The sequence below is a fragment of the Pithys albifrons genome, chromosome 3 (genome assembly GCF_047495875.1).
Source record: "Pithys albifrons albifrons isolate INPA30051 chromosome 3, PitAlb_v1, whole genome shotgun sequence".
NCBI lineage: Eukaryota > Metazoa > Chordata > Aves > Passeriformes > Thamnophilidae > Pithys > Pithys albifrons.
The window spans coordinates 34,822,424-34,848,916 of NC_092460.1; the positions used below are offsets into that span (position 1 = coordinate 34,822,424).

Below are 26,493 nucleotides of genomic sequence, written 5' to 3' on the forward strand. Positions count from 1 at the left end.
CCCTGAGCAGTGGTGGCAATAAGGAAGTGGGATGTCTCTCAGGTGTCATTACCACCCTGTTCCCCTTCTGCACCTTCCTCAGAGTAGCAGGGTAGAAACCTGGGGTGACAAACAGAAATGATTCCACAGTCACAGCTTGGTGCCTGTGGCTCAAGTCCTCCCTTTTAGGAGAAGCAAGGCCAAATCTGTGGCAGGTTATTTCTGAGATAGCTTTCTGCTCTACAGCATTCATTTTTGGTTCATTAGAAAGCAAGGAAGTATTTCATAGATCATTTCTTAATCCAAGCCTCAGCTTTCTGCACCTTTCCTGCTGTGCAAAAGTAACTCTCCTCCCCCAGCCACAGCTCCATATTCCAAACAACCCACAACCTTCCCATGAGGCCTCTTTCTCATAACATCCCAAACTCCACAAATCTCTACTTTGCCACTAAAGCTTTGAAATCTTGTCTGCTGAATGAAAGGATAATGTAAGGTTTTATTAACAATGAATAGCTGTGGAAAACCACAAAAACATTCTGAACAGGAAACTTTTTTTTTGTAAACTGCTGTTTTTAGATAAAATATGAGGGATTGAATTAGATACAAGGATCACTGCTGTGACATGTCCCAGCAGGAACTCTGCTTTAGGCATGTATTCCCCATGGGCCTGTTTAATGTGAAAGTGGGGAGAGAGATGAGCTACTAAGGCTGTAACACCTGGGTGCATGATTTGAATCAGCTGAAGGTATGAGGGGAGCTGGGAGCTCCTGTGGTCAGTGAGACTGCTTCTCCTGCAGCCCATCTGATGAACCGCTGGCACACACTTCTTCAAAGTAAATGCAGGGATACGAGGTAGTGCATGATCCCTACCTTGACTTGCTTTTTCTCTTCATGGCTGTGTTTATTTACTGAAGCCTCCTCAAGTGATCATATGTTGTGGTGGTGGTGATGCCTTGGTGAGGATGGCTCCCACTAAATGCCATAGCCTGCCTGGGAGACAGGTTATGCAAAAAGAATGACTAGGCACAGCCCACCAGGCACAGGCATTTGAAAAGAGAAAGAACTTCTTGGCTCTGCTGCCCCTGGCTCTGTTGTACATTCTTCTAATCCACAGGCAAGCTCTGAGCCAGGGAGACTCACAGTCCCACACCAACTGCTTTGAGGCCTCCTTGTCCATAACCATTCCTTCATCCCCTTCTCCATGGAAAACTTCATGAGGTTTGCACAGAGAGAAGGCACCTAGCACAAACCCCTTGCTTCACTGAAGGTTTTCCCTCAGGTCAGTGATACTGTCCTGCTGTAAGCCAGGCTCTGCCACGGCCCCCTGCACAAACATCCACACTGATGTACCTGTGCTTGTGGCTGAGGCAAGGACTGCTGTCCTGCAGAGGCTTGTGCTTCCCTAGCATGAAGTTCCTAGTGAAGCTGGCTCTGGCTGAACCTCAGCAATGCCATACTGCTGTCAGGCTGCTGGATGTGGAGGCAGCAAAGTCTGAATGTAAAGGACACGTGAGAGAAGAATAAGGCACAGGAGCTTCAGCACTGTCTTAAAGCTATCAGGTATGCTGTAGATATCCTTATAGATGTATAGGGATTATAAGTGAGAACTACTCTGGGCAGAAAGGCAAGATGCAAACAGCAAAAGATCTGTGGCTGAAGTGAGCCATTAATAAAAAGAAATTAAAAAAAAAAGAATAAAAATACAGTTCCCACTCCTGACAAAGTGAACATTGTCCATTTCTTTTCAGCGGCTTTAATCCATCAGGATTATTTATATATGAACACACTGAAAACATGGTGGGTGCATGATGCAATAGTATATCAAACTCTCTCTCACAAAGTCCTTTGATTTATCATTTCACAGTTATGAAATATCAGGATATCATATCAGGATCAGTTTATTTTCTGTTTAGCACCCTGCATGGGTTGTAGGCTCTGGGAGTTTCTCCCCTCTACTGTATCAGTGGTAAGGAACAGGATACTGCACTGTACATGCAAACTGCCTCAGGCATAGCTGTGCTGTAAATCACTGGCAGGTAAGAGAGGCATCACTTCATGGGCTTTACACTGATCCATCACAATCTAAACTGGTGACTTAATGGTACAGAAAGCATTACCACTGCTATAAATATGCATTTCTAGCTGAAGAAATAGTACTGCATTTATTTATCTGCATAGTATATTCCTTTCAATTATCTACAGCTATGTAAATCCCTATAGCAATTATTGTTTATGAGGTTTTTACACCGCTGTATAAATCTAGTTCCTGTTTTTAAATTCAGACATCAATGAAAGAATTGAAAGTTTCCATCATGGAATAACGTGTGAAGATTTTTCCTGTATTAGGACAGGTGTGAAATACAATTTATGCTCAAAGTTTCATGAAAGGCTCATGAAATCTACAGGGAATTTCAGGCAGAGGGAAATACTCAACAGCGTTATAGCATATATTTAACACTTCTGGCTTATCTGGTTACCACAACATTTTAAATCCATATCCATTCAGTGAAATCATTCTCAGTTACAGCTCTTGGGAATAAAAAAATCAGGATCAGTTTATGAAACAAGATCTTTAGGCACATATACCAAATAAAACCAACAGAGAATCCCTCCCCAAACCCGTATTGAGACTTCAGGAAAGACTTTCAGGCAATCTGAACTGCTGGTTGGACAAGAGAGAAAAGTATTCATAAATTCTTCCCTTAGGTCTATAAAAGTAATTCCTTCTGTAATTATTGAGAAAGCCATTCAGGATTCAAGGACTGCGAGACTACAGATTGTTGAACAGAGGCTAATATACAACATTTAATTCATCATCATTTTGCTTAAATTTATCCATGAAAAACATTCACAGGATAAAACTCTTCCACATATAAAAATACATAGCTAGATCAGACATTTCTCATCAACTGAAACCAAGAAGATCTAATTCAGGTTTCACACTCAAATCCACTTTCCTCAATCTTTCACACACAAAATGCAAAACATCAAGCAAAACATTTCTTTGTCATACCAGACCCTGGGAACCATGGAAACTTCTGTGATGTAGTGTCTGTGAGTACAAATGGTTCTCAAAAGATAAAAAATAAAATTATATAACAATGTAGCTCCAAAAAAACAACTTTCAATAATATTGTCTGTAGACAAAAACTACTTTTGTTTTGCCTCTACTCTACACTTCTCAGCCTGCTCACCCTTGCCTAAATGGTTCTGGGTGTAATACTATTTTAGACTTGAAACAAGATCAAGCCAAAAATCCCAGCTTCAGAATTCCATTTAATTTCCTTCCTTTATCTTTTAAGTGGCAATACAGTAAACCAGACTGGAGAGGCTTTGTCATTTATTAACATAAATAACTTTTATCTACTCTGCATAGAGAAGTAACCTACAAAGTTGCTACCTACCTACCTAAATACAATATCATTTCCTCAGTGTCAGCCTAGAACATAGTAAATTAGTGCATCCCTTTAAGGACTAGAGAATGAATTTGCACCAAAAGGCAGAGGTTGTAATTTTACAGAATAAGTTGTGAATAGGATCAACCTAAAACACTCAAGAAGTTGCCTTTTTGGGGTTGTCTTCTTGCCAGCAACTGCATTTGTCTAAGAGATACTGTTGAGCAAAGAAGGAGGAGAACAAGCAGAGTAACCCCACTCCCCTTTTGCCAGCCAGTCTAAGGAGCAATACGAACAGCCAGGCAAACATCTGTGTGTCTGAAGCTGAACATAATCTTCCCTCCCTTAGTTTACCTTCGGTCAAGCTGTACAGATTCCCACTTGCTCAAGTTCAACCCCATCTGTGTGCATCACTTACTGAGTCTCACTCTCCCAAAATGGTAGATGGGTCAGGGAAATTTCCCTTCCTCTTTTAAAACCCTCCAGAGGGGTTGAGGGACTGATAATGGAACAGATACACAGCTCAGTGCAGTTAAGCACACCTCACATCTGGGTAAGGAATACTTACTTTTCCCAGACACATCATATTGTAACACAGTATGATGCAATGCAACATTAAGGCTAGAGTGATAAAAAGGAAAAGGAAATGCTGGAAAACCGCGGCTGAAATACAGCTCTCCTTTGAGACATTAGTGTCTCTACATCTTCTTAACAAAAACAAGATAACAAATGACTCACTTGGTAAGAGAGCGTTTATTTACCCCTCTTTTACCAGGAGATTTTAGAATGGCTGAGTGAAGTGGATCAATTCCATTCCATTTCAATACAATGAAAAGGTATTAATAAACTACGACTTATTATTTTATTGTGAATTATGATGGGGTATAGTATTTTTGACTAGTAATATGTCTGAGATCTCTAGATGTTTACAGTGGTCTAATTTAGCTGTAAAATCTACAATTCTATAAAATATGGCATGTAATCTGCTCTTCCCTTCCCCTTCTCAATAAAAAGTGTAGGAGTTGATCCTTCTCAAAAACTGGGAACATTTTTGATGCCCATCTGTCCTTCTGTTGAAGAATTTTCTGACAAATGTCCCCTTTCTCACTGATAAAGGCAATTTTTCATAGTCAACTGTTTTATAAACAAAAAACTGAGTTGAAACATGTATTAAGCAAACACCTACACTTTCCTTTCAATATGATTTCTAATTTTTTTTTTAGTGTCTTTATATCCCAAGTAAGATACTGAGAAAAAATTCAGAGAATCTTAGAGTGCCTGGAGCAAGAAGTAGGAAATATACTAATCATACTCCCATTCATCACATTTTAGTCCTACTTGTCGTGACAATGCTTGCTCCAAACGGCATCCCCCAATTTTAACATCTGCTTTGCCCAGCAGATGTTTACATATTTTCTGCTTACATCTGCTTTACTCTCATCCCTGTTAACATACTTGCAATGACATATCAACCAAGAGGATCCTGAAAACGCTGAGGTTCTGCTGATGCACCAGTAATTTCATACCTATATACATATATGTAGGATATGAAATGCAGCAGGACATGCACCGAGGAACTCTCCAAAAGTAGGCTACTTTTCCTTAGCCACGCAGTTTAAACACTCCTAAAATCTTTAGAAAAGTCTCATTTTTGAGACTGGGAGAGTCTGTCGGTTAAATAAGTCTGCATTAGTGGGCTGTCATGGCATCTTCACATTCACAAGCACATGCTCCTGCAAAATCAGCTTTATGAATATTTTGCATCATTCATCATGGAAATGACAAGTAGTGATCAGCTGGTTCTCTCTGTGTGCAGAGGTCTCCAACCACCCCCATTAAATCAATATAAATTTCTTTACAGTGGCACTGCAAGGGCAGACAGAGATACAACAGATTCTCCAAAGCACCATACCTGGTCAGAAGCGGGAATCGACTCCCACCTGCGCTTCAGCAAGTACAGAGATTTCCGACTCATGACTCGGAATCTGCTCTAGAGGCTTTTCCAGACTTGAGAAAAAGGCTTCTTCCAAACCAGTTTCAAGAACCTTATTTCTGACTCCTGTTCTTCATTGTAGACAGCAGAGCTCCCCAATGCACACAAGTTTTTCTGAGCTGCAAGGTCGAGGCCAGTTACACCCAAGCTTCTCAAGTTTCTCTAAAGCATCTGTCTCCTTCCAGTGCCACGACAAAGGGAATCAGTGGAGACAGTGAACAACCCAGCTTTCACTGACGAGCCACCTCGTAAAAGCCTGAAGTAGGTAGACAACACCAGACGCATTCAATCTGAAAATAGCTGTTGCTTAGGAACTGGAGGGGTAAAATGCAGCACCTCAGATATATAATTGAGAGCCTTTATATTTAAAGAGAATTAAAAACACTGGACCTGTGTTTCTCTCTCCATCAGCATTCTTTTACAATGCTGGAGGAATGATCGCTCGATTCCACTGACTCCTGGGGCTACGCCTACGTCTCCAGCAAGCCAAACAACTCTTGATGACAGAGCAACAAATTACTCCCACACAGTCAAGGTTCCTCGTAAAAACGTGTGCGCAAAGCATGCCATGGGTCCCACCTGAAATATCTTAGAAGTATCAAGTACTATGTTTTAGTAGAATGATTAAAATACAATTTGCATAATTTTTCTGCAGAGCAATAATATGCCAAGGAATTTTGCTAGTCACATTTTCTTGTAACATATGCTGACATTACAAATGGGTATGAATACTATCCTCTAACACAAGTGAAATGATGTGTTTCTACAGACTGCATGTGTATATTTGAGAGATTTCTTTAGGTGGATTGAACATTTAGGAATTTCTGTAATTTGGAAGTCAATTTTGAAGTTTCATGCCTAAATTCTAAATTCCAACCTGTATGAATTTTAAAAATGAAGGATAGAACATAATGAAATTCACTTTGCCCTTTCTGTTTTATTTCAAAGCCACAGAGTAAAATCTTTGCTTGAAGCACTTACATCAGGAAGTATTGTCTTCAGGAATGAAAAAAGAAAGGAAAAAACCACTAAGTAGTAGCCAGGAACTCATTGCTCTTTGTAAGGCAACCTATAATTCACTCTAATTACAGCAACCTTAATAGTATAATTATTCTAAAAGAAAAGGAATCCTACAACACACACACATATATACATGTGTATGTGTGTGTGCACTCTATTAAAAAGGGGAGTGCAATGATGGTATAGAATTCAGGAGCAAGTTAAAGATTGTAAAGACAGCTTTTTACTTGTCCCATTTACATTCTATTGAATTGCAGATGCTTATCATGAGACAACTGCAAACAGAAATTCCCACAAGCCTTGGTGTGGAGTGACATCCATCGCTACCTGTAACTACAGCACTTTGCTTTTAACTCCTACATGCAGAAAAGAATGTGTTTTCTAAGTGGGTCATTGAGAAGTATGACATGCACTGTAGTAGTTTGCTCTCATGTTTCAACACATGCCATAGAAAACTTGCTTGCTCTTAAAAAAGTCTTTACTGAGTCAGCTTTTTTAATGAGTCTTGGTAGAGTAACTTTATGAGCTCACACGTGGATTTTAATTTTACATTTTAGTAAACCAGTGGTTCCATTTTATTTTTGCACAAGTGACATGGCTACCATTCACATACAAAAGGTGGCTTCCTAAGATCTATCTTCCCACTCTTGTTTCATTACTCTGTACAAATTGAAAGATCATAGAAGATTAATCAGTTGCGTCCCAATAACATAAACTTATCGCCCTCCTTCTCCTTCCTCTCCCCTTGCTGCTTGCCTGGGCAGCACAGGCTGCACTACCACTGCCCAGGAGTGACCTCTTCTCTCAAGTCCCATTTCTCTGCTTTAAACTGAAAGAGAACACATTTAGATGTTAGGAAGAAATTCTTCATTGTGAGGCTGGTGAGGCACTGGATCAGGTTTCCTAGAGAAGCTGTAGATACCCTGCCCCTGGAAGTGTTCAAGGCCAGGCTGGATGGAGTAACCTAGTTCAGGTGTCCCCGCCTGTGGCAGGGTGTTAGAATTAGATGATCCTTAAAGTCCATTTCAACACAAACTGTTCTATGATTCTATAATTTTCTTTCCCTACCGTAATATAGATCTTTTAACATTTCTATGGCATGTCTGGATTGTTATTTGTACAAGGTATTAATATAAAAATCCTTCACGTGAAGTAAAAACAAGTCCAAAATACCAGAGCACTAATTTATGTAATTTCAGCACTAGATGGGAAAGAGTGCTTTACACAAGCAGGAAGATTTCTGAACATCAGTATTGGTAGCAATGTCTCATTTGCAGCAATTGTAAATTTATAGACAATTTAAAAATGTATCAATGTGATGCCATTTACACTATTAGCATAATTTCCTTTCAAGGATGTGTCAAGAGCAAGCCATGGCTTTCCTGCACCTCCCCACACAGTTCTAGCATCTTGTTCAATAAGGAAAAGATTACTGGTTAGAGGGCCATCCAAGTTTTACAAGTTTGTTTGGTTTAAAAAAAAAACAACCCAACAAACACAAAATGTACACATATTATTTGAAATTGCATCCCTTTTACGTCCTAATGGAGACAGTTGAGCAAGAAATGCTTTCTCAATACATCTAATCCATCTTTCTGCTACTTAAAGAAACTTCCTGTTGTGTATATCAGATCTGTATGAATAATATATTTGGATTACAGTGCAAAATATATATTAATGAAAGTTGTCATGGTTTTATGCTTTTTATCATTGTATCAATCCTGCAAATATTGGCAAAATGAACAACTTTGCCAACTTCAAACGGAAAGGTTGCTTGAATGCCTCAAATTTATCAAAAGCCAAAATCAAACACAAAAAGCTGAGCAACTGACCTGTGAGCCCCTGGGTCCTCGTTTGTGATCCCATTCAGAATTCCCCATGAGCTGAAAACCAAAGAAAAGCAGAGGTAAGTGATAAATTGCACTCATTAGCTTTAATTGAAACATTCATGCTTTTATATCCATTACACATTTTCTTTGAAAAAACAGGTTTGGTTTTACCATTTATTTCACACAGCTTTAGCTTCATAATGAGGATGAGAAGACTTGGGAGTTGTTACTATCACGTTGTACCTTTATATTCAGAGCCAAAACACATTTAGCATCATGACACTGCTCATGCCAATAAAATTCCCACTGTCATAGATTAGGCTTTAGCCAAACAATTAATGCTGATCTGGCAAAAGGACAGCTGATATATCAACAAGGTAATTACCAAAACCAGGGGACATTTGATTAAATAGCAGTGTATGTTTTATACCAGGCACGATAGTTAGCAACAGCTTTAAATATGTTTCACCACTGAATTATGGCTTTTTTTTACTGCTACTCAGAGATCTCTTCTGTGTAGCTTTTGTTCCTATGCACACAGCATTGATTAATGCAAATATAAAAAGATGGGAGTATTTCTGACATTTAACGACTTACAGTTAATTAATATTTCCTTGCTCTTTTGTCCAACATTCTTTCCCAAAGGAAATGCCTTCTCCCAGGTTAGAGGAGGAAATTTACAGCCTATGCTTATTGCAGAAAATGTTTTCAAAACACTCATCCCAGAACAGGAGATTAAATGTACTTTGAAAAATGAAGAAAGACCCATGTATCTCATATGATGAGATTTTTTTAATCTTCTCCATCACCTGTTCCTACGTACCCTTTCCTTTTCTAAAGGCCACTTCCTTTTAAAGTTATTACTTACAACTATCTACCTCCCTAACTGGAAACAAACCACATGCACAGATAGGCATCAAATATCAGAAATGTCACATCATTTTTCTTTACCTGATACAGCCTCATGACTGCCCCCCTCATTTTAGTGTAATTATTCCCTTTTCCCTATACTGTTGGTGGAAACACTGGCTGTACCAGGTTTCCCTGTTTGTTTCTCTATACTGTTATGTTTGCTCACTCCTGTACAAAACTGAAATTTGTTGTTTATGAAAGCTGGCCTCTCAGTAAATAACTGCATACAAAAACTACCAAGAGATGCATGTACCAAAGGTTATATTTTCACAGAGTCTCTGTCAAAACCCTCATACCTATGCTTCCTCTGAGGCTCCTGCTGTGCTGGACCAGGAAAAACTCTTCAGTTTTACTCCTCAGCCCCTGTGCCTTGTGAGAAGGCAACTCCTGCTTTCTTAATTTACTTGGCTAAAGGAAAATTAAATTAGCTTGAGTCTGACCACCTGTGATTCCCAGCATGATAAAGGATAACTTTACCTACAGCTTCCTACCACTGAAATTAGCACAAAAAATATGCTTGTTATTTCACAGTTAATAAAAAAGGATAAATGTTACAGGCCTGGCTATGATCACTGTAGTTCTCCAGGCCCTACAGACATTTGGCAGCACATACCACACCTTCAAAACCAAGTGTAGCATAAGATCTCGCTGCCAGATTTTGCATGCTCCTACCCTCACTGAATCCATAGTTCATTGAAAAGCAAAGGGCTGCTCTACTATTGCCACCGAGAATAAGCAGTACAGTCAAGGGTCAAGCTTGGAGTTATTTTTCCTATTAGAGCAGGCACACCAAATGTAGGGATGCTCCTAGACCAGCCAGTCCTAGGAAACCAGACTGACATTTGCTGGGGTGGTTACTCATGACCACCATTCAATCCTCAAACCCAAATCAAGTCCTCTTAAACATTTCTTATTCTTCAGGCATGGTTTGCTCCTCCTCTTCCCTGTTCCTGCTGGCTGTTTCACATCTCTACAGAGAGTTTTCAGCCCCATAGCCAGCTCCTGCTCTGATCTGCTGCTCCTCTTCCTCCCCAGCTTGCAGGTGCCTTTTGTTTCCCCATCTCTAATCCTGTTCCAATATCTGGTGTGTGCAATCCTGGGGTGCTCCACAGACTGCATATGCAGCAGCAGCTAATGTTACAGTGAAAAATGAGTCCAAAGCCTATAACAACCCATCCTTGCTCCATTTCCCAGTGTCTAACCATCAACATCACTTATAGAAGAGAGTCCAAAGTCCCCAGTGAGGCAACCAGTGAGAAAAGCATTGGAAACAATCATGCTTATTCTGTCCCTGTTTTGTGAGCAAACACCTCATGGCAGATTACACAACCCTCATTCAATTTAATTTCTCTATAAATGTGCCTTTGTGGAATCAGCCATGTTTGTATTTTTGCTGATAGATCTGTTTTCCCTCATGTAAAACATCTTCCACACCATTGTTCTCTTTCCCTGGCCAGGGTGCTCTACTGAGCTAACCCTGAGGCTGCGACAGCTGTCACAGGTTGAAACAATGAGCATAAGGAAGCAAAGGAAGAGTTCTAGGATGATAACAGACATTACCAATTTTAGGCCATTTTCATGCATGGTAGTAAAATTCCCGATATATGAAGCCAACCTTTTCCTCCCATTTATATAAAATCTTGCTTGGTTTTAAAATTTATTTTTCCTCATACTCTAGAAACAGGGCTTATATCATGCAAGAATGTCCTTGGCACAACTGCAGAGGACCATGGTAACAAAGGAGTGAAGGATAAAAAAATGAAATAAAAAGGATATCACACTTAGGCCTCAAGCGTTAAGACAGAAAGCAAATCAAACAGGTAGAGCAGTTGTAACAAAAGCTCTGCCAGGTTAACATCCTACAGAGGGATCATTGCCTTGGTATCACACCCTTTAGCTCAACAAGCCACACTGTGCTCAATTGCTTCTGATCCTGGGAAGGATTTTTTTTTTTTTGAATGGACAAACAATAAGTGCTGGAGTACAATATGCAGAAAAGGAGTGAGTATTCCTGACCTATTAGGCTGTTTGGAAATCACGATTTCCATGAGTGTTGTAGAAAACAAAAAATTAAGAAAATAGTATTAAAAAAACCCAACAAAAACCCCCAACAAAACAAAACAAACAAAAAATGAACTAAAAATCTCAGAAAAAGATTGTGCTTAAATCCACTTGAGTGAGTCAACTTTCTGAAATCATGAAAAAAGAAAATAACATACTAAAGAAAATTACATACCGTTTAATTGCTGCATGCATGCAAACAGAGATACAGACACAAAAAAGTGTTTGGAAGTAGGGAGATTTGTGTTTATCATTAACAGAAAAGTTTGTGGCTATCATGTCTTCTAAAAATTCTCTGGAATTGGTTTGATCCAGAGTGACAGTAAACAGCCTCACAGCATCAAATTTATCATTCTTAGTGACCAGACAACTAAGACTAAGTGCACTAGCAGCAAGAAAGGAGGGATAAAACCAAAATGAAACTCCCCCACAGCTTATATGTGTACAGCCTCTCTCAGAAGGAAAGCAGCTACTTTACATTTAAGCTGAAACTGTCCTGGAAACTCAGCTCCAACAGTTTTAACACTTAAAGATGAAAGCAGCTTTTAGGAACAAGAACAGCTCCTGCATGTTAGCAAATGCACAAAAACATGGCCTTCACTAAAGCCACCTGGCTTGTTCTACCCTAATAAATGACTTGCAGATGTCCAGGGAAAAGACTCCCCCAGCCCAGCTGAGCATGAGGACTGTCAGTGGAAGAGGAGGTCGGAGTGGAAAAGACACCATTATCAAAATCACAGTCACATCAGAATAAGAGAAAAGAAAGAGGGCTAAGCTCACTTTGAACATGTTGGGTGGTAGCCTTTGCCCTAAAATTCAGGCTTCTGTTATAAACACTATGAAGTTTTTTGGCTTTGTGGTTGTAACACTAAATGGTATAAAGCACTGTCTACATTAGATATCTGAGATATCCATATCAAAGCAGAACAAAGACATTGAAATATTAGCATCTTCAGCTGTTGCCTTTCTAAATGCAGTTCTCCTGTTTGGTTATTTAATTAAAGCCCTAGCATATGATTACATAAGAATCTTGCCTTTCATTAAAATTCATAAACCATAATTCTAAACCTCCTCACTATTAGAGAACTGCAGAAAAATGTGACCCACACACATATTGTAGAAGATCTAAATAAATAAAAAGTAAAGAATGACAATTCAAACCTTTTCAGCTGTTTCTAGGTCTTGTTTTTCCCTTAAATAACATTTTCTGGCCTAGGTGTTTGATTTTGGCACCCTTGACCCAGCAATACTGCTAACTGCAATGGCTGAAAAAAAAACAACAAAAACAACCCTGACAAAAAAAAACTCCAACAAAACCAGCCAAAAAACCCAACCCACACAACCAGTCACAGAAATAGAAAAGGCATAATCTTATTATAAGGACCTGCCCAGTTGGGCACAGGTCAGGAAAAACCCACAGTATTAAAATATGTGTAGTCCTACATATATTCCCTTGAAGGGAAGAGAATTCTCAGTATCAGAATGTAATAGCATTTTGAAATCACATGGGTTTTTTATCTAAGCAAATTTAACAATCACCACAGTTTCATTAGAGGGAAGGAGCAGACCTTTCCAAGGTAAAGCACTTAAGAGGATTAATGAAATAGTTATACTTAGTGCTTTATAAAACACTTTAAATCAAAGTCTATTCTAATTCTATTCATAGTATAGTCTATTACATATTTATACATACGCAACACTTTTATAGTTATAAAAATAATTAGATGGTGATCACAAAAGTGAGTTAAATCAGCCATAACTAATATGCTAATGAATGGGATTCAAAAAGACTTCAGCAGATCACATAGTCCAAATGCACATGTCAGGACCTTGCCCAAACTCACTGGCTCCTTGCCCTGGACTTTAAAGAGTTTGGTCTGTGGCTGGATGTGTCAATTCCATTACACTGAACATAAGAAAGTTCTGCTCTCTCTACCGAATGAACAGATTCCGAACAGAAAGCAAAACACAGGAAAGTGAGAGAAATTGCTCCCCTGTCCTATCCGTGACTGGGAGCCAAACACCTATCATGCAATACTCTCTTTAGACCTGGCTGTGATACATGAGGAGCCTGACCTCCTCCAAACAGCTAAGAACCTAAAGAAATGCCTTTTTTTGCCACTCCAGCAAAGATATAGAGCATTTAGTAGCAGCAAAAATTAATTACCAATGAGATTATGAGATTTAACTGGGTGGTAGCCAATAGTTTTAAGAGTTGCTTAGATTTGGGAATCAACATCCAGAAGAGCTGGATAGGAGTATCCAATCTGGCTGGCACCCGGTTTCAGCCTTCACTAAAATAGCAGAGCCTGTATTTAAACATGAGCATAACATCTTCCCTCTTAGAAGATATTCTGGTGAATGGGCATGTTGAGGATGTGAAACAGTGTCTCACTGTTGAGTTCTTTGACACTGCCTCCTTACAGCCTGTGCTGAATGGGGCATAGTATGATAGATACCCTCTGACTGACTGACTGACTGACTGGGTATTAGCCATGCTTCAGTCAGGATCATATTTCCACTGGTAATAAGAAACTGTTTGTTACCAGCATGTAGGCACAAAATGTTCCTGATAAGTTCCTTTTTTGGTAACAAAAAAGAGCACAAATTATTTCCTTGATTACATATTAGAAGAAACATTTATTTTTACAAACATGCAGGAGTCAGGTCATACAGAAACTAACAGGGTGTTTTTGCACATGCTATTTTGAGTAAGATTCCTTCTATTCGATAGACTGCTCCCTGCATTTTCATGGTAATCAAGATAAATGAGATGATTTACTGACTTGATGGATTTAGGGAGGGCAGTTTTGGTGTGGACACCATTAGCAGGAGAAGCTGAGCAGGGTGGAGCTCTTGAGATTCAGCATTGACAGATCCTGCTAACAGAACTGTGTGGTTGCACTGACCACCTTCTCCACCAAATGGCACAGCTGCAGCTTGTCCTGTGGGCATCCAAAGCATCCGAAATACCTTCCTTGCTGTGCCGTGAGAGTGATCATACACAGGCATGGGTAGGCTGACACATAGATAGCAAAGTGCCCCAGGATTTGGAAAAACAATCCCTTTTCCACAACCCCTCACCAGCTCCCAGGGTCAGCTAAAGCATGAGATGTCAGAAGCAGTTCAGCCATATCTGTGAGCTGCACGCTGGGTGTGCAACTAGTGGGGAGGAAACTCTCCACCCAAATGCTCCTGTGTTGGAGCCCTGCAAATTACCAAGGCCAGCCCCCAGTCTGTGACAGGTTAAAGAAAAAACAAAATAAAAGAGCAAAACAAAATAACCAATCGTAACAAACTAACTAAATGAATAAATTGGGGGTGATTGTGTAAGAGCCATTTGGCTGCTTCCTAATCCAATAAGTTCTTTCAAAGGTTTCTGGGCTGGTGGACAACAGCTGAAAGAAGAGATAAGAGTTTTAAATTGAGGCAAAGGCAGAAATGCTTTGGAACGTGGCCTTACTTTGAGCTGGAGGCAGCGGCAATGAGGTACAGTCATAGGCCTGGAGATCAGCTGCAGTGAACAACTTTCCTGCAGGATGAGCCCCATGCTGGTAACATGAAGCTAGTACCCTGAAGAAGCTGGACATTCCAGAGGGAGCTGCCTCCTTGGTCTCTCCAGCCCTCTCAGAACCTGGGAGGTTAAGCAACAAACCACAGCACTGCTAGAGGCTACACACAATGGGGGAAAAAACTTGTATAGCAGGATACTGTTTATATGGTGAGCAGGATAGGGAGACCCTGTGGCAGCAGGAATGAAGAAAATAGGGCACTTGGTGAGGTAAGGCCAAGGGGAGGCAAATGGTAATGGCAGCACAAGAGGATAACACAAAAAACAACAGCAATGACTGTCCTGCAGGCAAAGAAACCATCCAAGTACTTAAGCAGAGACTCAGTTCCAAAGGAATGAGGTCATATTTGGTGCTGCGTGAGACAGCAAGAGAGAGACTACATTTTGGAGGACTTTCTCATGGCAGCATATGACCTTTTAGAATATTTCCAGACAATAAACTGCATCTGACTTCTTCAGAGATATTGGCTCCCCTACACAGGGGCAAGAGGCAGGAAGACGTATGACACAGCAAACTGACAGCAGTGGGTTGTGCTGCTTGCTGCACACCATCCCTTAAAATGAGCAGGTTTAGCTTTAGATAATATGAAGGTATTGTGAAATAAAAAAAATCGTAGGTGGGAAAAAGAAAAGGCACAGGAATATCCACCTCCACACCCTGTATCTGGTTTTATAAAAATTTTTGTCACAACTACTTAAACAGATGACAGTAGTAAAACAAATCCATACAGAATTCTATTATTTTCACTCCTACTGTTGAATTTCTCAGGTCCCTATTAATCTCTCACATATCAAACAGGATTTTTAACAGGTTTGGGAGGCAGAACTGTAGTAAAATACAAAAAAGACCTGATTTTTTGGGGGGTGGGGGAGAGGATGTGATGATGGTGGGTTTTTTGCTCTTTTTGTTTTGGTTTTTGGTAAGCTGTTCTTATTCTTCAGTGATCCTTAAGGATGGATGCCACCCTAAGAGCTACTTGCAGATGTGGAGCAGATTTATTTAGAAAAGGCTTTTAATGATCCTATCTTAATCTAGATATTAAAAAGATTTTCAAAATAAATTAATAGAACAATTAAACTATTCATAATAGATTTCTTATCCCCTTAAGGTGGTCTGGTAGATTAATAATAGCATATTGATCTGGTGTAATAGCACTACACAAGCAAAAGTGTTCTAGCAAATTTTCTATGTACTCACTTTCCCATTCTGAGCATAGTCATGAAAACCAAAGCCCTAGGGAAAAATACTCATCCTGGTGAGATAAAAAAATGTGGGCACAGCTACTAGGATATCCTCCCACCTTAGTCATGCCCATAATTTACAGACAGTAACTTACAGAATAAGATTTCTTAGCATGGGAATGCCAAGGCAACACAACAATTTAAGGATTCCTAAACATAACAGCAAGTAAACAAAAGAACAAAAGCAGATTGCTAAAAAGAAGGAAATTACTATTTAAACCTTTCTTGGTATTCACAGTACACACATGAAATTCTTGGATTTCAAAGTCAAGTCCATTCTGGTGCAATTAAGTTCCTAGAAAAAGTCAGCAAGCTTATTTACTTTTTTTCCCCATTGGGAATCATTATGCATTAAGAATCTCAGGCATAATATTGAGCCTGGCACAGGCTTGATAAACTAGCCAGCTACTGCAGCAGACAGTCAGCTTAGTCTCAGAGCATGTTTAGATATCTAAAGCCTATTATTTGTATTTTTAAAAGAGCCTAAAGACCTCTAGAAGACAATCTGCTCTGTAATGTATGTTACCAATACTGTTCTCTCTTTACTGCATAGTTTTTCTCTCACTTTCCCTCTTTTCAGAGGGTGTAGTTTCACATAGGTTTCATATGCACTTTCTATTGTTAGCACAAACCTCAAAGACGATGCCCATTCTTTTGGGCTAGTCACCAGCACGCAGCAGGGGCTCTGCTTCCAAAGAAATTAGTCCCTTGAATATACAGGGGATGTCTTTTTGCATAGCAATTAAAAACACACTGAAAAAGCAGGTAAACATTTAAGGGATTTTTCAGTCACTCTCTGATTTTAGGTAATCACTGACAATATTAACACAGAATGTGATGGGTCATATGGCAAGCAACTTAGTCCAATTACTTCAGTAAGTGCATCGATCAAATATCTGACCACTCTCTGGTAGTCAGCATAAAAATGGGAATTTTCCAATTCAGTTCTCAGTAGAAAAGTGTCTACCTCACACACAAAAAAACAGTAATCCAAACAAAAATCCAAAACATCATCAAATTGACATCCTTACTGTCAGCCTTGGCAAAAGAATCACTTAGGACTCAGTAAACATGGAGGTTTCACCAGATATTTAACCTTCAGAAGTGGTTCATCTCCAAAAGGAACTGAGCCATGGCAGCAGGGGGAAGGACACGTGTCCCCATTGCACTTCCCTCATGCACTCAGGATGGCATGTTGTCACAGATGCCAACTTCAAACCTCTCACCAGTGCAATGAGACACAAAAAGGAAAGAGCTAGAGCGAGAGAAAACATCCCAATATCAACTGCTTGGTCAGAGAAGTCAGAGGCTGAAATGCCATTGCCACCCCAAAATTCTGTAAGCAACAGAATCCAGCAGTTTGAACTAGTCAGGTCTCTTGTGATACCATACAAACTTACTGAAAAGGAAAAACCCCAAACTTTACTTGTTTTAATATGGTAACTTAATGTTCACCTGGTGTGAAACACAAAATACAGTGTTTACAGGAATCGGCCCCTGGTGAGGCTAAAATACATCTTGAGGCAGAAAGCCAGAAATGTAATTTCTTACAATTTCAGCAGCTCAGTTTCCTAACGTGCTTTAACTTTAATGGTAGCACACTGAGGGACAGTTAGATTCAATAATGAAAATTTTAAGATACAGAGAATTTGGGCTCCCTCAAGCTAGTGCACAAATCAGACTGACCCACAGGGCCTTCTCCACCATGAGACCAGCACTGAATCTGGCCAGGTAAAGCCTCAGATTTCACCACTGTCCTGGAAAAGAAAAAAAACATTGCTTTTTTCAGCCTGACACCCACACAAACAAGCTATTTCTTTCATTAACACCCCATTTTCCCAGTTTTGAGGTTTCACAATGCAGAACAACAGCGCTGACATTTCATCAGCTAGATTCCGGCTAGCAAATGTCCTAAAGTTACACTGTAGAGTCTGGTAGCTTACTAAAAACCTCAATGTCAAAACTCAAAGTACATTCAGTTTAAACACACCCTTGGGGGGATTTTATACTAACTACTTTCTATTTCAGACTATTCACTTTAAGCTCAACCAGCAATGCTTCATCACATCCAGGAAAACTCCACTCTCTGCCACCCAATCTCAATCAACCTGCCAAATTAATTATCACCCTGCATTTGTCTGGGGCTAAGGGGTGGAGGGGAAGCAAATAGATGAATGTAGCAGTGACCCGAGAAAAAATGAATCCTCTGAAACAGAACTAATTAAATCAGTTCAGTGATCTTCTTCCAGCACGACACATTTCACCCACCCCATCCCCAAGCAGCCCAGTTCCCGCATCTCCTCCAACTGTCCTCGCCAGGGCGCTCACATGGGGCTCAGATGTCTATCCAGCAGCAAACTAGGAACCTTTTCTACTCATCCCTGTAACCACATGATTTAAAATAAAGGAAAAATCCAACTGTCACAAAAAATTCACAACAATAATTTCACTCTGACATTTACATGCAAATTCCTGGTCGCAGGATATTTGTTTCAGCCAGATAGCAGCAGGATTTGATTACCTACCTCAAATTTATGGGACCACAGGCACTAAACTTTGGTGCTTCTCTTTTAGCACCCCACTTAGCTCTCACAGCAGAGTTGTCAGGACTAACACATAGAGAAATTCCAGAATCTGTGCATTTTAAATCACTGCCATGACTCAGACACCAAACCTTTTGCATTCCTAACCTGGCAATACCTGTGTGGGCATGGCTGCAGCATTGGTGACCCTGCTGACTTGAAAGGGCCGAGTTCAAGGAAACAAGTTACATGTGAATTTTAGGCTTCCCTGTCCTACAATTTTAGGTGACAGTCCAACTGAAATGCATGCAAAAATACATTTGGGGCATGAGTTTCCCTGCTGCTGGAAATCGTATCAATTTTCTTGCAGACATGCTGTCAGGCATTGCATGACACACTGTATTAGCTGATCACATCATGCCTGTGCAGTGAGAATATCGAAAGCTCTGCATGCAGGACCACAACAGAAACACCAGCCTCTCCTCTCTCAGTGCACTTCACTTTCTATCTCTCTTCTCTTTTTGCAGAACACATTCAGAGCAAGAGCAGAAAAGGCAAAGGCAACTCAAATAGGGCAAGAAATGCCAGATGACAGGCCCTCTTGGGAAACAAAAAGGCACCAAACCAAGATCTGTCTTTACTAGGGAGTTTGAATATAAAGTCAATCCTGCCTTGCTTTTCCCCATATACAATTTTTAACACAGTCTGTGCATTCTTAGACAGGAGGCACATCACAACATCAGTACTGAAAGGTACTGAAATATGGATGCCTGCACAGGAGTCCTGTCAAGTCAGGTAAAGCTTCAGAAGCAGGAGCCCTGACAGTTCCCTCTCCCACAAAGGTGCACAGGAACAGCACAACAACGCACAGAGGCAGGACTCTGAGTAATCTCTAAGTAGGTGCCTACACAGGCAACAGTTTGTCATTCACACCCATCTGCTGCTCCAAATCACACACACATGCTGTCACATGTGCTTTTCCCCATCTGGATTGCAGAGATGCTGGATATAAACAGGGAAAATCTAGGAAGACGAATACCAGGCTTGTACTGTGCAGGGGGAAATCATCAGCCACATTCATCCACCCTAAAAGAAGTAATTTCTAGAAGTCAGAGTAAAGACAGATTTTTCACAATGGCTGTATGTTTTTACAGGATTTGAAATCCTCCCTTTCAAACCAGCCTGACTCTTTTTAAGCTTTGCATCTCAGATTTTATTTTTAAAGTAATAAAACCATGCATGTTGTGGTCTCAGAGTGATATAATAAAATACATTCCCTTGCAACACTGTCTGCCAACATTTAATTCCATGTGGTCACCCAAGTCATATTTCCATAGTGTCACAACAGTGCTAACCGCGAAACCAGAGCCCACAAAAGGTACAGTTTCTACCATGGTGTAAAGGATGCACAGAAAATATGCTATTCAGGGGCATCACAGTGTAAATGGATATACCAGAAGGTGTTTTAGAGTGAGAAGGAGAAAGGCAGAGCAGGACAGGTGAGACATGTAGCTGCCCCATTCCATCTGTTTTAAGCCCTCAATTTTGGTTCAGTTAAACTGCCTTTCAGAAACCAGCTTCAACAAAATTAAGTAGCATTTCTGTACTTAAAAAAAAAAGGAAAAAGTTGTGTGTCAAAAAAACTCCATCTATTCAAAACATAAAATTCTGAAATTTCTTTTCTTTTATGTGAGCAAGAACTTCCCCTCCACCATTGGTTCTGTTTTTACGCAGAATTTTATTCCTTGCATGATCTGTCTTTGCATGCTGCTGAAATATACTTCGAGAGCAAATTTGATCAAAAAAGCAGTATTTTCTCTTTTTATTGACAAGCTTTTCATCACTCCATCAGAAATAAGAGCTTTCCCATCTATTAATCTTATTATGACATCCTCTGTTCCTTACTTTTGCTCTAAATAAGTAATTTCAGTCTTTTTACTGCATCCCAAATACTTTTTTGTCATCTTCTTATTCTCACCTTATGCAAAAATGCTATTTTGATTCAGCAGAAATGTTATTTTAATAGATGCTAGAAATACATCTCTTTACTGTAACCAGGAGGATACAAATTGAAAAGTATTTATATTTCTAACTACCAAACCAAACAGAAAAAGGGAGAAAAAAAGAGGCACTGCTAAGTGCTAAGTACTCATGCAGATCTGGCTTTCTGAGTATGAAATAGGAGACCTCCAGATCTGTATTGATTACAGATTCAATCCTGAGGCCCTAATGTTAGCAGCATTGTCATCAATCAGCCTGGATGTTGCCCTCTGTTTTCCTTCTTATACATGGGAACCAGCCTGGTCTTCTGGGAGAGATGGATAAACACATTCAGTCTCAGTCTTTGTAAGATGGTTTTGAGTCTCTCCCTGCTATTATCTATCAGCTGCAAATCAAAGAAATCTTAGCAGCAACTACCCCTAAAGCACTTACTTCCAGTCGACCATACAAACTTGTTAACTCAGACAGAACCTTTCCGAGACAAAAATTGATTTATCTCCATTTCACAGATAGTTGAGGCATTTACCCAGCACAGTACTGCAAAACTGAGAATAGAAAGTAAATATCTTCAGTTCATAAGATCAGACCATAGGCTTTGTTTTGTTCAACTATTTATGTTTAAGTTCTTTTTTGGGGGAGTCAAGGGCGTACACCAGGGAACAGAATTATTCTTGGTTTTGGCTGCCAGGAGATCTTATCACTCTTTCTGAATATGAACTGTTCAGCCCTTTAAATATCAGAAAGAGGACAAGCTTCACATACCAACAAACTTCCTTTAAAAAAAAAAGGCTAAATTGAAACAGGAAAGATAGAAAAACTCAAAGGATAAAGAATACTTAGAGGGTTTTTTTCTGCATCTGTGGCTGAACACTCAGACATCCTAAAATCCTCTTTGCTCAGTTAGAACTTCAGCTAGAGAAGATGACTTGAACAAAGTGAAAAACTAAGAGCTATACTCCAGACATGGACTGAACCTTCCCCAAGCTTTAAATACATTGAGTCCACTTCAGCTCTGCACTTGGATGCAGAGATGAACAGTGAGAGCAAGGGATAATGAGACAAAAAGATGGGAGAAAAAACATAAAGCTTTCTGATTTATTATTATTGAGGTGGGTGAGGCATCTCTGACATGAAAGTGTTCATCACAAGAGCTCCAGGAATAGGAGAGTATTTTCTCCCCTCCACTTCCCATTTTTCCACACATTTTTTTTTTTCAGAAAGAGAAATCATAGATAGTGGCAGTTTACCTACTTTATTAGTACCAAGACACATATTCCACAAGTCTGTTGCCAGGAGATAAGCGGTTGGATTCTGAACATTGGGTGCCTGTGGCTGTTTGCCTTTGGCTTGCTCAATGGGTCCCTTTATTAGGACAAAGCCTCCTTGAAGGGGAAGCAGGGCCACCAACAACCTCAGTTCAGGCAAAAGCAACAGAGGCTGAGAAACAGATGCCTTATGAGCTTGAGAGAACTACAGAAGAGGAAAAAAACAACTTCCCTTCTCATATCTAAATATAGAACATAAATAAAAATGTATATATCCTAAATAGTTTTCCTAACCTGATACTTTTCTTCCCACACATCCGCCCTGCTCCCCCCAACACACATAGTGTGGTCCTGCAACCAGCATTTGCATTTGTTTTTGGGGAAAGACAGTTCATGTTTAAACACTCGCACTGGTTAACGAGAAACTCAGGAAGTTCAAGGTGGATCAAGGAGCCAGTCTGATGGGAGGAGATTCAGCTCTCACCAAGGAGCCACAAAAAGAGAGTATTTGTGGTGTAGACTTCCCAAAGACAGTCTGGAGCATGATGTCGAGAAATGGTTTGTCAAAGAAGAGAATAAGGGTTCGCTATTGCTTGTAATGCCATATTTTGTTGGCCCTGACTAAAAAGTGGGGTTCAGCTTCCACATGCGTAATGTTACAAGTATATTCCTCAATATTAAATCCCAAGATAAAGAAAAGGTCTTTGGAAATACAGGTAGTGCCCACACATAGAGCTACTGATGAGGTCAAAACATTTGGAACCTCTGTAAGATGATAGCACTAAATACTCTTACTGTAGCTTACAGAAGACACACCTGCTGATTTGCTGCAGCTGGAAAGATTTTACTTGAAGTGACAATATTTCTCACAGTATTTCAAGTTTGCTTGGTAATTTTACTTTCTGAAATGTGAATCGTAGAAAAAAATAAAATAAAATTTAAAAAAAAAGACAAAAAAAAGACATTTCCTCTAAGTGACAAAGGAGGCTTTTAACTACCAGGACTGTGAAGGGGAGAAAAAATAAATACTAGTATTGAAAACTGAGGATTCATGGCAGAACTGTGATGTCCAGCAGAGTGCTGCCCCTGCACTAGTGGGAAACGTGCCGAAGAGTAAACCTCAGCTCTGCCTTATATCAAAAGCCTGAACAGTAGATATGGTAAAACATAATAAACAAGCTGCATCCTTCCACTCTGTGGGGAGGATGAGCAGGACAGAACAAAATGCCAGAACTAAAGCAAGCTAGTACTAAAAATAACTTTATCTCTCCTTCCTTATCTCAAGGGCCAAGTTATCTCAGTTGCTACTTGGGAAGACTAGGCCATGCCAGCATCAGAAAGGTCAGAAAGCATGTGAAAATTTACCCAGTAGCTTGTCCACTGCCTAAATATCTGCTACTGCAAGAGGCCAGAATAGCATGAAAGTTCCTACTGTCTTACTGCACAAATACATGCCAAGTCTTTAAGAGAATGAGTTAAAAATGCACTATGTGGATACCACAGCTTTAATGTTCTCACATACTGGTATGAGATTTTCTTTTTCAATGAAATAGCCTTCTGATTATTTATAAAAAAGTGCCTTGCTATCAACATTAAGTATCTTGTTGAGGTATAGACTAATTCCTTGTCCACAGACTGCAAAAAGCACCTGCATATAACAAAATAACACAATCAGCTGACTTGATCATAAGAATTAAAATAGGGTTTCTTCAAAACTAAAATTATATACAAATTTGAATTAGCTAATGATTTTGTTTTGGATACAAGTATTGGAAAGGAAAAAGAGAGTATTTATGAGACACCAAGACTCCTTTTTCAATATCTAGAGTCAAGAGGATTTCAGCTTTGTTTTACTGAGTGTTGAAATTAAAATTTAAAAGAAAAAACCCCAAAACCTAGGGAAAAAATTCCCACTATGGCTTCAAGCTTAAAGGGTTTACTGACTCAAATGAGCTTTTTTGCTGATGTCATATAGAAACTTCATTCACAGATTTTCTCAAAATAATCATGCTGCATTTCATGAAATGCCTCCCTAGTCCCCCTTGCAGATCTGGTTCCTAGGCTGTAAATCTGGTTGCTGGTAGCTCTTGATTTAGAGAGTGGCCAAATTTTCAGAACTTACAGGCCAGTGAATGTTTCTAAAGTCAAGAGACACAAGATGAATGCATGGGTGAAGGCCAGGGAGAGGTTCATGAGCAGGAGCTGACAGCAGCTCACCAGGCAGTCTGATGCCCCACTGAAGGATGTCCCTCAAGCCTGCAAACGCCGTGCTCTAGGAAGACTCACAACACTGAAGCCTGGTTTCCTTTCTCTTCCTGCTTTCAAGGTCTAGATCACCCCAGAGCAGTCCAGGCATCCCAGTGACCTGGTGTGCAGGAGGAAGTCAAGCTGCTTGAGAGCTGTGCTTGCACCACTGCAAAACACCTCCCTGGGTGAAGAACAGTGAAGAAACTTCTAAAGACGGAAGCCATAAGGATGAAGGACCCAGGGGATTTCACAGGATGTAGACGTCAGTGAGCAAAGACAAAATGAGATCAGAGTCGGATCTACAACCCTGGGAGCACAGAAAGTGATATTTAGGCCAACAATTTGCTGCAATCCTGCTATTGAATGGGAGGCAGAGGGAGAAGAAGGAATATCCTCAAGGTGCATGCAACCAACAAGTAATGTGTGCTTACCACCAGGCTAGATGAGGTGACAAACTTGAGCCACTCTGAACCACAGCACAAGCAGTTCATCTCTCAAACTGGAACTGCTGGTCACACAGCAGTAACGTGGGGCAAAATGGCTCTGCCAGGGCACCATCAGCTGCACATCATCCCCTGCACAGACTCACCCCCTGCCTGAGGACCCAGGTCTAAAATAGTTTCCTTTCCTTTCATCTTCACAGCTGGGAGGGGGCAGAATATAGCTGTGTTTATTCCTGGAGGAACCTTCAATTTTCATTAGCATCTGAGTTAATTTCCCAGTCGGAGGAGGTTGAAAGCAGGATGTCAACTTTCTTGGAAGAAAGAAGGAAAAAAAAATCCCAACCAAACAACAAACCCAAAGCAGAAATGTGCTAAGAACATGGCGAGCAGATGGCTGCTTTTGTTTTGCTGCATGTGGGGGAGTCGTAGGTCCAGGATTCCACACCAGGGAGGAATTTCACTTTTACAGATATCAGCAGAGAGCCTTTCTAATGGTGCCTATATACTGACTTGGAGCCAAACACATCCTGTGCACATCACACACTGTTGATACCCTGGGTGCTGTGCTCTGTGCCAGCCCTCCCTGTGCAGCTGTGCCCATTGTGCCTGGCTGGACACACCATCAGTGTCATTTTGTGAAGACTTGTCCAATACAAAAACACAGACTCTCTCTGACTAAGGTAGGGCAGTGGGATGAAGCATTTAGGCAGGGAGGCAGACTCACCAGGGAGGAAACACATTTCCACTTCAGCTCTTAAGAAGAGCATAGAGAGTCTTCTGACTCTCAGACTATGAATACAATTCTTACAGAACCAATCTGCCTTTAATCACAATTGAGGGTATCTCTGCAGAAAGAGAGGACTACTAAGTTATACTCAGGGAAAAGCTCAGGCTCAACCAAATCTCTGTGATCCAGCTGGTATAATACTAGTATGCCAGACCATGGTGAGCCTTTTGCTCCAAAGAAGTCAAGGAAATATGAGGAAGGACAGAGCATACAGCTCACCATTTGGACTAGCTGATGTACTTAACTGCTCAGCAAAAAGTGGCTACTGTTTCTTTTAGTCGGTTGTTTTGGTTTTTTTTAAAAGGCCACACTGCTATCAAGAGATGCAAAATCCATCCCTAAACTAACCAAACAAGTAAGAGACAGTGGTGAATTGCCCAATTTAGCAGCTCCTGTCTTCTTCACCAATCTTCTCTAAGTGTCCCCAAGCCCCTGTGGGAACAACAGTAAGCATAACTTCACTGCAGAGGAGAATAGGCCCACAGGACTAGCTGTACCAGGGTGGACTTTATTCATTATTTTTGTCAGGTTCTGCCCAAAACCTGAAGAAAAAAACCTGTCCTGCTGACAGGATAGAAGTTAGCTTGGAGACAGTAATGGCTCCTTAACTCAGTGACATAAAAATGACTCTGCTAGGAAAAATTCATGGAACAATTGCACAGTGACTCAGTAGTCACATGCTGGGCTCTCAGGGAGCACAAGGCATCACCCACCAGCCATCCTGCCTTCAGCTCTGGTGCTCCTTTGCTGGTGGAGGGTGTCCTACCTGCTCCAAGAAAATGAAGATAAAAAGCACCTTGCACGCCACTCATGATGCACCAGGATTTCAAGAATATCCCAGATAACTCAGAAATTTCATCTGTGAGCACAGAGAAACAAAGTAGCTTTAATGCAACTTAAGAACTGTTAGGTCCTTTATCAGTACACAGGCTGTTTCTATGACAGGGCAGATAAAGTTAAGAAAACTAAAATATGATAATTTTTAAAAAAACCCAAACACACTCTTATTTGATTGCCAAGGATTTTTCTGCACATAAATGTTTTGTGTGTGTGTGTATTTCAGACAGATGTAGATTTGACCACAAGATCCTAAGATATGGAGGAGGTATGAGACAAGAGGTTAATTCCTATCTTGAGTTACCAAGAAAAAAAATGTAAAAAGAAGAGCCTGGACTTCTTTTTACTTTTTTGTTGTTTTGGGGTCTTTTTGTTTTGTTTTGGGGTTT

At 40.2% G+C, this 26,493-nt stretch overlaps 1 protein-coding gene across 3 annotated transcripts in view; it reads right to left on the minus strand.

Moving 5' to 3' along the window:
• PDE3A (phosphodiesterase 3A) overlaps positions 1-26,493 on the minus strand; it is a 247,992-nt gene that overhangs the window by 81,719 nt on the left and 139,780 nt on the right. For 2 of the 3 annotated variants that reach the window (XM_071551345.1, XM_071551347.1), the window contains exon 2: positions 8,220-8,270. In XM_071551345.1, the coding sequence (XP_071407446.1) occupies positions 8,220-8,270 (51 nt within the window). Of the gene's footprint in view, positions 1-5,286; positions 5,605-8,219; positions 8,271-26,493 lie in introns of those variants that run through there. The other variant, XM_071551346.1, reaches the window with a different exon arrangement.